Source organism: Periophthalmus magnuspinnatus, chromosome 4 (assembly GCF_009829125.3).
Source record: "Periophthalmus magnuspinnatus isolate fPerMag1 chromosome 4, fPerMag1.2.pri, whole genome shotgun sequence".
In the NCBI taxonomy this organism is placed as follows: Eukaryota; Metazoa; Chordata; class Actinopteri; order Gobiiformes; family Gobiidae; genus Periophthalmus; species Periophthalmus magnuspinnatus.
Window position 1 is genome coordinate 27,391,328 of NC_047129.1, and position 12,326 is coordinate 27,403,653.

At 39.9% G+C, this 12,326-nt stretch overlaps 1 protein-coding gene across 1 annotated transcript in view; it reads right to left on the reverse strand.

The window, feature by feature from the left end:
- Window positions 1-11,423, reverse strand: part of pde4ba (phosphodiesterase 4B, cAMP-specific a) — a 224,040-nt gene extending 212,617 nt beyond the window's left edge. The window contains exon 1 of the mRNA XM_055221043.1: window positions 11,182-11,423. Within this exon, the coding sequence (XP_055077018.1) occupies window positions 11,182-11,408 (227 nt within the window). The 5' untranslated portion in view covers window positions 11,409-11,423. The remainder of the gene's footprint in view (window positions 1-11,181) is intronic.
- Window positions 11,424-12,326: the final 903 nt, after the last annotated feature.

Consider the following 12,326-nt stretch of genomic DNA (forward strand, 5'->3'; position numbering starts at 1 on the left):
TTGGGTGTGACAACTATCGAGACCAATAGTAGACTGCAAAGTGAACAGTTATGTTAGATAGAAAAGTGTAATTCATTTTCATCCATTTAAACCCTGCAATCACTTTAAGACAGAAACTGGTTTGCCCAAAATGCAAAACCCTGAGCCATAAAAACAGCAATGTGCTTCATTCAGTGTAGTGAAGACTGCAGTGAGCGTTATATTGGAGAAACAAAACAGCCACTCCGTAACAGAATGTACTAACGCCATCGTAAGAGCAGCTCGGGACCCCAATCTGCAATACATCTCCATCTCAGAGCTACTAACCACTCCTTCGAAGACAGTGAAGTACAGGAAATACAAGAAAATAAATAGTTTAATGATGCTATTTTGTTAGGAAAGACATCTTTGAACAGGAATGGGAGCCTTAGACATTAATCTATCTCTTATTTATAACTCCATCCTCAGACCTAAATCAAAACATGGAAAACAGTGCTAGCCAGAATGCTAATAGGAGTGAGATCACCCATTAGGGGCCTGAACGGTTATGCAAAAATATGACTCAGGCACAGTTCACACTTAGTTCAGTAGACCTAGCTAACAAACAGAAACTGTAAACAAATCTTCAGACAGACATAAGGCAGCGTCCACCAGCGATTGGAGTCGCTTGGATGAGCAGCGAATCGTCTTCAACATCGTCTCTAAAACTTTTGCCCAATTGACCTTTAATTTAAATAGCATTAAGGTGTAAGCAATCTCTGCATTTGACCTGCATTTGATCCTTCTCCTAAAGCAACCGGTACACCCAAGGACCCAGCTCCAGATTTTACGCTAGGCTTGATCAGAATTAGCTTAGCTGGAGCATTTTACCTTTTTTGCATGTTTTGGGTTGATGGGGGAAACCAGAGTGCCCAGAGGAAACCCACCCAGACGCAGGAAGAAATGCAAACTCGGCACAGAAAGACCCAGGAGTCGAAGCTCAAACCTTCTTGCTGTGAGGCGATAGTGCACTCAACCACTGTGCTGCCATAACACGTATTCAGTCATAAAACTAAGACACTGTACTGCATTTTTTTTTTTTTTTATTTCTCATCAACTATCTATTTTGGGCAAATGGTCAGTCCTTCAAATCCCTGCATTCAAACAGTTCCAGCACCTGGCAAAAAAAACTAAATATATCCTACATCGTTTTTCCTTTTAGTCATAAATAATCTACCTTGTTGGACCAAAAAGAAAGTTTCACCTTAAAATGTTTTCAGGCTAGTTCCATTCAACGCGTCTAGCCTGCGTCTCACTCCTGTCTCTCCTTAATGTGCTTTTTGTGCAAGTAGTAAAAGCCTGCTCTCACGCCCAGGTCATTCATCAAACATTTACATCATGTGGCGCCTCCTACAACACGGGGGCAGGCGCAGACGCTGAGACAGAGCGGATCTCCGAGAGGACGATCGGGGACAGAGTACGGGCAGGGGCCTGGCCTCACAGTATGCTCATTGTGTTGGTTTCACTAGGTCAGGAGTGCAGCAGCCAGCACACGGTCAGAGAATACAGCCACCCGAAAACATGACCGGGTGGAGAGGAGGGCGAAGGGGGGAAGAGGAGGGCGGAGAGAAAGCAAATTGATGAAAATGCGACAAATGAGATGGGCTTTGTAGATTGTGTGTTAGGGCTGCACAATATACTGGAATTATCTCAATGGCTGCTGTTATGTAGGTAAAAGGGTTATAAGAAGTACCGAAAATAGAAACTAGATACTCATTTGAGCAGGTATCGAAAGTACAAAAGTTACTCACAGGACAGAACCTTTCCTGAATAGCTTTAGAACGATCTTGAGCTGTATCAGAAAAAGTATAAGACACATAGACTAGTACACGCCCATGGACCACTATGGAACGTACCTGGACGACTGAAGGATTACACAGATATAAAACCATATGGTGATACAAAGTACTACGATTTAAGGTTGAAATTTACATTCTATTGTCTGAAGAAAGAGTGTAATGGGTTGAGCGGTATTGAGTATCAAGTCTATACCTTAGTATCGCAATCGAGTTTGAAATTTTAGTATCGTGACAACATTAGTAGTTAATAGAACGTCCACTGCAAAGAACTAAATGCGGACGGGAAGGGGCGTTACCTTCGACAGCCTCGCTCTGGATTGACTCTTTGGTTGCTACGATACTCGATATATACAATACTATAACTGTTAGCCTCGACGAGCTTCATTTAACTGGTGGCGAACGCTATGGGTGACGTTATACTCCCTTGGTCAACTTCTTTATACAGTCTACGATCTGTATTGGGGCAAAATATTTCTTTAAGGTGGGATTTAACACCAAAAACTCCGCCCACAAACACATTTCAAATAGAGCTGCTAAACTGGGCTTTACCTGGAGGACTAAAGAATATAAGGAGGAGGGAGGTCATACGGTTTTGACCACTAAAAGACTAGAATAAAATAAGATATGCCTTTATTAGTCCCACAGTGGGGAAATTCCAGTATTGCACCGCATAGTTCAAGAAAAGCAGGAAAATGGTAACATGCAATAAAACAAGATAATAGATAATAGCTTAAAATAAATTAAAAATAGACTTAAAAAAATAAACTAAAAACAGACTCTAATGTCACACACTGTTTCGATGGAGCAAAATATAAAATACCAAAAAAAAAAACAGTGACTTCAGTAGATTTACATGGTATTCAGTATAGAAACAGAAGACATTACTATATTTAAACCCTATATATACAAAAATGGTGACTTAGTGTTTACTTCCACTTTAAAATATGGCAAAACATTGGGTACATGCAGTAACTTTATGATGGAATTAAAAGCGTTCACTAAAATACTTTTTTTTTTTTAACAGGTAAGATGATGCAGCCAGTACATAACCAGTACTATCCAACCTAAAAGTGGGTTAGTCCAAATGGGTTGAAAAAGTGAACTAAACTTTATTCCCCGGGTGGACGTCAGCGGTAATCCATCTTGTAATTAGGCCAGAAAAACCCAGGACACCGTCTGTGGTCTCGTCTGCTCACGTCAAACACATTTTTCAACAAAGACACAGAAAGAGCTACAAAATGCTCTGCAAAATGATCGTAATGCAGTGTAAAGAAATAATACTACACTTATTTAGACTGTGTGCATGGCTCGTCTTGTGATGGTCGAAGTTTAGTCTTTGTTTGTCTTTGATTAATCCCAGTGGTGGAAGAAGTGCTCAATTTTGTTACGTAATATACTCAAGTAAAAGACTATCACATGAAAAATTCTAATTAAGTAGAAGTATTAAAGTACCAGTACTTAAAGAGTAAAAAGTAAACGTATTTTACATCGAGTTTGAAATCTAATAAAGCTTCAAAGTGTGATTTTGATACAGTTTTGTGCAGAATTTTGTTCAACAGAAACAATTGAATAGACTGTTTTGGTGTTTTGTTTTTTTTTGTTTTTTTTGTTTTGTTTTTTTTTTTTTTGGGGGGGGGGGGCTGTTTTTATCTGTATTTATTGTTATTTTTATTTATTTTATTTATTTATTTTTTCTTAAATTCGGAACATGTTAAAAATAACCCCCGTCCTTTTCAGCAGGTCTCAAACGATAATTTTCCTTTGTTACATTTCACCACTGATATTATATAAATACTTATTTTGAAGTACTCGAGTGACATGGTATATAAAAGATATACTCTGTAACTTTTCTGTTGAGGTGCCTATAACCTTGTCTGCATAAACATGTTATTACAAAGCTTAGAATACTCCACAGTACAGCATTAATCTAAACAATATCACATTTATTCAGTTTGGTTGTTTTTATTCCAACGTATACCTTGACAAAATGCATTCTTACTGTGAGCAGATTAGCTTCGCCTCTCCACATATCTGACTTGTAACTTTGCCTCATGATCACCTGTTTGTCTCAGTGGAGAAAGATAAGTTTAATGCAATACTGTGGAACATTCTAGGCAACACAATAGCAGGTGGCAGACCATTAAAATAATAAAAAATGAGCCGTATCAAAGTGCTCTAGTTATCAATTTGTCAAATATCACATGGTTTCTCATCACATTTGTGCCCTGTGCCTGATCATTAATTACTCGTAACATATGAACCAGCAAATAATGAAAATTAATGAAAGAACCACCTGGCGCTCGTTAGTACGGGGCTGACATCTCTCGGCTCGCTTAGATTCTCCACGCTCGGTCTAGTCTGGGAGCGTTTCACACACCGCGAGTTGTATTGTTTATGCTGTCAATCACCCGACAGAGGAGACGGAGGAGGAGGAGGAGGAGTGACAGACGTCTAAGGATAGTTCAAGGACAAAGAGGAGACAACATGTCCGCTAATGGCTTTGACCTACAGTTAATAAGCATCATGGTGCTGTTGTGTTCAGGGAAAGTGGGTTAGGGACAATCAAGATGTCAGTCAGTTTATCATAATAGAGAGTGGGTTTTATTGTCGTGGTGTCAATCGTATGAGCTGTAAATATGCGCATTATAAACATATCGGTTCATATATGCTCAACTGTACAACGTTAGAGGCACAGATAGTTTTTAAAAAGTTAAGAAAAGAGTATTCAGTGTGAGCAGTTTTAAATAAATGTCATTCATTTTAATTACTCACCGCTATAATTTCAGTTCTACTATCTGTAATTAGACTGGCCGGCCCCACCCTTGTTATATATATGTGTTGTATTCTCACGTATCACCACTAGATGCTGTCTATGGTACTGTTGTCTGATAATGTGACAGCTTTGGCCTGACAGAAGAAGAAGAAGAGCACAGATGAGTCTGAACAAAGCCCAGGTGAGGAGAGGGGGGAGGCCAGGGGAGGCCAGGTGAGGGGTGAGGGGAGGGAGAAAAGGTCAGGTGAGGGAAGGGGGAAGAGGTTAGGTGAGGGTTGAAGGGAAAGGTCGGGTAAGGGGAGGGGGAAGAGGCCAGATGAGGGTGAGGGGAGGGGGGAAAGGTCAGGTGAGGGGACGGGTAGAGGCCAGGTGAGGGGTGGGGCCAGGTGACGGGAGGAGGCTGCAAATGAGGGGAGAAGGACAAGCCCAGATGAGGGAGGAGGGGCCAGATGAGAGGAGGGAAGAGGGCGCAGATGAGGGGAGGAGGAAGAGACTTGATGGGGGTAGGGGAGAGGGGTTTTACTGTCATGTTCAGGTAAAAAAAACAAAAAAACAATATTTTTGTGTCCCCGTAAAGATATTCAGAAGATAATACATGTTAATAAATGTGTAAAAATTTGTTTAAGTATCAGACTAGTGTGAAATGAAGTAAAGCTACCCACAAATGAAATACCACATTTGAACAACAAAAAATCTTCAAAACAATATTAACAATACTGGCAATATTTCCATAACCTGCTCACCTATTTCCACAGTTACTCCATAAAAGAGACAGGTCCAGCTCATGAAGATGACCAGAGATTAATAAAAATGAAATACCACACAAAGCTTTAGGTTCACTTTGTTTTCAGTGAGCGGTCCTGAACAGGCCGATAAATCACTAGGTTTATGGATATAAGCTATGAGCAGTTTACAGTGGCCATTATGAAAGTCATTTGCAACTGCATCTCATTACAAGCATCGTTTTCTGTGGCAATAGATGTTAAAAATAAAGCACAGTACCCAGTTTTTCTTTCTCATGTAAATTTGTCTTGCCCCAGCACAGATATATTGTGTAAGCAGCTCTTGAGGTCAAAACAAGTCCACTGTGTGCGCTATGCATCTAATTAGTACGCGCTTTACAGTTCGATCAGGAACACACACAGGAAGCGCGGGTTAGCATGCTAGTTGGTATTAGTTTTACCATAAGCCTATCATGATAACAAATTTTGAAGCACAATATATCGCTACAGATTAATAATGCAATAAAAGATAATACTGAAACTACTTCATGCCACTGATAGAATTAAAATAAAGCAGGATAATCCCAGTATTTGATTTTTTTTTAAGAGACAGTATCACTAATAAGCCTGAAGTGCAACAAATAAATGGCAGATTGAACCAATAATTTGCTATAAAAGTTAGTTATTCAACTCTCTATAGCTCAAATCTTACTGTACTGCAACAAAAATACCCAAATTTCCACATTTTTGCAAAGACAATGTACACAAGACAAATACTGGACGATAAATCGATATAGTAATTATCGTGACGGGCCAGTTTACCATCATGGCAAAACGCCGCACTGGTCTAAGACTTGTGAAAACTCATTGCAGTGACTAATTAGGATGTTCAGAATGCATAAGGTAAGTAAGGAACTTTGGACTACTGCAAACTGTTTAAATATAACAAGTTCTCTTCAGTAAAAACAGGTACAGAGCCTTTAATATATCTTCGCAAATATGAGTAAATTTTACAATTTTTAATTAAAATATGTGGGATCTCGAGACATTTTGAAAAGACTGGTGGAACCGCTAATTGCTATTCACCAAGAGAAGTGTTGGCAATTACTTCGCAGATGTTAAAACGTCAGGCAGTGAGTTTTTTTGTCAAACCCAGTTCCAAAAGGATCAGTGTATTATCTGGCCTTGGCGGATATTGAAATGCTGAGTGCTCTCCAAGAATGGGGAAATTATATTTGATTAAGAAACAGGAGAGAATAAATCCAATTTTACCAGTCATGAGCAGCCAGGATTTCAATAACAGAACCATGAGGGACAAGCAGGCATAAAACTCATTCAGTAGCTGGAAAAGACAGGAATTACTACAGCAGTCTTTACTAGAGAAGCTAAATATACGCTACGTTCACTTATGTTCTAATATGATTCATCCTAAATGCTCAAGTTTTCACAGACTCGAGATAAAACTCTTATGCAACAACAGTTCATCCATTTGCTCAAACGTGATTTTCATATCTTAAAAAAGTGTGATACATTTAAACTATTCCTGAACAGAATTTATGTTCCACTGAAATGGTGTTGTTTTTGATTGAGTCATATCGCACATACAATGAAAATCCTGTTATTTCATCCTAATTAACATAATAAACAATAAACATGGCATTTAATGGGCATTAGCGAGAGCCCTATTGATTACATCGTTATCGACAGAGCTGAGAACATTTTCATACAGCGCTTTCCACCTTCAAGTCTCTCAAATCGCTTTACATCAAGGAACTACTCACCCGTTCACACACACATTCATACACCAGTGTACGCAGAAACTGATGACGTTGATGTCGAGAGCGGGATTTGAACTGCCAACCTTTAGATCAGAGGACAAACTACCAATGAAGCTACTTTCGCACAGCCCACTCCCATCATGTGGACTGATACGCGCCTGGAGAAAGTGTCATGTTCTGGACTGAATGAATTGATGGAGACTTCTGGATGATGATTTTAAGCTGCTGAGAGAACTGGATGTGAATGAAGTTGCAGAACGTTTATGATGGTCCACTGATTGTAAAAACAGTTTCTTTGTATGTTTGATTTTATGAACTATAACATCAGCGTGCTCAGGGACTATAGGTGGACATTAGCTCCACTGCTACAACCTGGTACAATGCACCTCTCATGTTAAGGTTAATGTATACTGTGCACTGACCCTGTCTCAATAAATAAATAAACTAAAAAAAAATATAAAAAAATCACAAATGCTAAACCCATAGACCGTATATAAAAATGGACATAGCTAACTTGCTAGCCGCCATGTTCCAAATCGGAAGTAAGCATACACACTCTTCCGGCTCCATCGACTCTGGCTTCAATTCACTTGACATTAAAACATTGTCGCTTCTCTCTGTAATTACTGCAATGAGCCTCCTCATTTTGGTCTTCAAATGTTTGTATTAACCCACTCTACATGATTCTGGTGTTTTTATTTCGCTACTTTGTCTGTAAATCAAGATATGAACACTGATAACAGACAAATCAAGCGCCTTCTTTTCCTGATGTTGCTCCCACTAGCGTTAGCAACGGGTTTGATTGACAGCGTTGCTAAGCGCCCGCTCTCTGCTAAACCAGCGGTGTGGGTGGGAAGGGGCGTTACCTTCAACAGTCTGGCTCCGGATTGGCTATTTGATTGCTATGATACTTACGATCAGAACTTGGCTCAAAATTCGCCCCATAACTGCTAGCCTCGATCAGCTTCATTTGACTGGAACCAAGCTCTATGGGTCACGTTACTCACTTAGTCCACTTCTTTATACAGTCGATGGTTGAATCTGATCATTTTCTACAACTGACATGACTCCAGAATGGGCTATAAAACCATGGAAATCTGCATTTTAACAATATTAATTTTAGCTGCCCCCCATCTGTGTTAAACATTATTGGCCTGTAGAAGGTTATGACGTCATCTGAAGCCCAGCAATATTAATTTCATGAATAGCACAGCCTTAAATTCAAAGCCAATCATACATAAACAGTCCATTTTATTATCCCAAAGTTTGAACTGTGCTCCAGCCAAATTCAACTTTAGTATTTTTTTTAAACAGCTCCTGTAGCTACACAGCATGGATTTCATCATACAAAAACACACAAATCACATGGTCCACAGGGACACAAGATCACTATCTCTGCTCATTTCCTTTTCTTCATCCAAACATGCCTCCCCCTTTTCCCCCTCACTGTACTGTACCTATATATTGTCAACAAACATACTAACCTCTGACCCTGGCAAAATGAAAGTTCAAATCCAATATATTCCTGCATTATAATAATCTTTCAACTGTTACATAATTTGTTAATCTCAATAATGGGGAGATTTCAGGGTTTTTTTACAATAAAATTTGAGCTTTCAGGGTTGAATAAGTAACAAATATGGCTAATTAATGATTCAGTCTGCTATTTGTTTTTGTTTTTTTTTATTTTTACTATGGTTTACTGGGAGTCTCCTGCTGTACTGTTATTGTGTTTCTATATTAGCGTTTATTGCAATATTTTTCTGTAGCTAAATATCAGTTAATCAAAACATAACCAACAATTTCAACTGGTTCTTCCTCTCATTTTTTACCCCCTAATCCATAGATTGCATAACACTCCCTGCTTGCCTAGTGCTGTGCCTAAGTGCAGCAGAGGTAGACTAGGGTAGGGTTGAGTGGGGGATGGGGACTGCGCGATGTAACGTGGGAGGTAAAAATGGATGAAATTGTATTATAGGAATATTAATTGAGTAATGTTACGTAATGGATTGATTTAACTGCAAAATGACAGCTGAAAAATGACGGAACATTTTAATAGAAGCTAGGAACAGGTATTTTTGTGATGTGAAATAAGGTGTTGTGTCCATTTCAGATCACTCATATAGCAAAATTCAATGAGGAAATAGCGCTGGGGGTTAGGTTTTTGTGTCTTTTGCTCGTAGAAAGCTCGAAATTGTATCAAAACAGAAGGTACTAACAACAAGAATATGTCAGACAGCAATCCAAGCACAAGATATGGCCACAAATAGCAAACAATGGGAGCAATATTGCATAACTGTCCTTCAGCTATGGCTTAAAAAAGTGTGCTGTGTGAGTGTGTGTGTGTGTGTGCGTGTGTGTGGTGGAGGGTGGGGGCGATTGTCACACTTCACCTTAAGGTTCAAGAATGAGAAAGGTCAGCTGGGAGCGTGGGGCGAGCGTAACCCGGTGCAGCAAGATGGATTCTCGTGATAGTTCACAAACTCAGCAGAATCCATCTTAAGGTACAGACTTGCCATATTAATCTTACGGGTTAAAAGTCCTGTCAACCGACAACAATCGCATCTTTGGCGTTGAATAATGGCACCGCTTTCTGAAACTATTGTCAAAACATAACCTGACTTCTGTTCATTTGTGTTGGCAGGGAAGACGTTGAAGTTCTTGCCAGGTTTTTGTTTTCCACATGGATTGGTCCAGTAATTAACCAGGTCAACAAATCTGCAATCTGACAACAAAGTCCACCATCGTATTCTGACCTGTCCTAGTTACTCTAAAACGATGATGCTACAAATACGCCCATTATACGCCCATCTGCGTCTTCTACCGCGTCTCCCGAATTCGCCTATATCCGTCTCGTCTTATGCATGATTACGTCTCGCCAGTTCAGTTTTGTTCCAATTACGTTGCTTATATCTGCACCAAACTGTTTCGCGCCTTAGTCACTGTCAGCTTTTAGTTTGCTTGAAGAATCGGAATAATCGGTGTCCTCACAATCCCCCTTCGCGATTACCGTCTCACATAACGCAATGTACAAATTGAGACAGTTCAACTGTTCTCCTCTATGTTTAAGATAACAATGTATTTGAGATAGCTTTCTGTTATGTCACTATTACATCATCTCTACACGACCACATGGCAAACTCTCACACTCCAATCTGTTCCAAAAAATTGACTTTTCCAATTGCGCTGTGCAAAATTCTGCTTTAATCATTTTTATATAACTACGGCAAAATTGGACCAACACACCCATGCCTCAAATGTTCTGTGTTCTTCTTTTTTGTTGACTTTTTATGTGAAGCACTTTGGGCAGTTAAAATTGTATTTAAATGTGCAATATAAATAAAATTGAATTGAATATTTAATCCCTCCACTTTTTTTTTCTCCCCAAACCTCTTAACATTGGAAATAACTCACATTTTCTGCTAATTTTTCATTTTGATTGTGGGATTATTTAGTTAATTTGTTTCAGTGAAGCTATTTTTTCCCCATAATGCAACATGAAACATACTAACTTCTAGTATTTGCACTTTTGGCACTGAAATGCTGCTTTTTGATGAATAGTTAATATGCAAATTTGAGTGACATGAGTGAGTTTGTTCCAGTGAAATGACCTTTATTCCTATAATGCGCCAAAAAAAAAAAAAAAAAAAAAAAAGAATTCCAAAAATTTTCACCACAATCATTGGGAAAATCGTTGGAATTTGGCAAATTTGGCAAAACGAATGACTTCGATTGACTCTACCACAATTTACAACCAAATCTACCAAATTATTAGTACAATTGGCATGGTCATTAGCAATTTTAAAACGAATATCTTTTAATTGGAACCCATGCATAACTACTTTGCTCATCCATGGGTTTCAGAACGATGAAAAATGAAGGCCGTTGCTACAGAGATTAACAATTTAAACCAAAATATGTGTCAAAAAAGTCCTCAAAATGTTGCGTATATACCACGAAGCTGAAACCTAACACAACAACGCCACTTTCTCCCCTTGATTTTTGACCTTGCCTTTCCAAACCTCAAATTTTCACAAGAAAATCCTGAATCATTCTTTACGTTGAGACCAGAACCGTGCCAGCTCCCTTACCACGTATGTGCCACGGTGAACCTCCTCCTCTGCCGAATGCTCTTGTTGACCATGAGCTTGCGGAACAGTCGGGGGGAGCTTCGGGGGGACAGCTTGGGGGACGTGGCGCCCCTTCTGCCCCCCACCACCCCCGGCAACCTGGGCGGCTCCAGCTCCAGGTGCATGTGTTCTTTAAACGTCCGGATGCAGGAGTCCATGTCCATAACGCTCAGCTCATTTGAAGACATCACTCCCCCCTTTTCTCTTTCTTTCTCTCTCGCTTCCTCTCTCTTCTACCCCCAAAACAGCTTCGGAGTGTGTCTTCAGTTGGTTTAATCTCAAGAGTGAATCATGAATGTTGTCTTCAATTTGGTTTGAAATGCGAGGGAAAAATACGCAACCTTTCGTGTCCCCTTTGACAAATCTTCTGTTTAACTCTTACTTTGCATCTTCTTTAGATCTTCCCCCCAACGCCTTAAAAAAAAAAAAAAAAAAAAAGCGAATCTCCCCGGCTCTTATGAAAAATTGAAAAGATCTGAAAACTGCTCTCCGCTTGTCATGCCTCGCTCACATCAACAACTGCTTGACTGACCTCCACCACCTTTTCGTCTTGCTTTTTTTCTTCGTTCTATCTGTCTTTTTTGCTGCTTTATCTTCTCCTCCTCCTCCTCTCCTTCAAGGCACTCCGGGTGTTGCACAGACGAGCTCCCTGCTAAATGTGCTGAAATCTCCGCTCAAAAATTCCCTTACCGGAGCTATAGACGCACGCAGCCCGATGGTTCATTCACAATATACACAAGCAGAGCAGAGCAGGCACGCAGCGAGTCCAAGCCACGCCCCCCTGAGCCGCGATTGGCCGACGGTCGGTGTGACAACAGGCTCTGGGAGGCAGTAACAGGTTTTCACACTGTTTTTATTATTTATTTGAGGGGCTTAAGCAGGGGATTTGTGGTAATGTTGCAGATGATGTGCTAACCTTTGGGTGCGACAGATGAGATGGAGCAGAGGCTAAGTAAGACAGGGCAATTTTCAGGGAGGAAAAACCGTTAAGTGGAAGAATAGAGAAATAAGGCTCTGAAAGACATTTTGGAGCCAGGTATTAAGGAAGTTAAGTACTATAGGGGGAAGTGACTCCAGAAAAGTGCATGACATTTGAAATAGTGGGA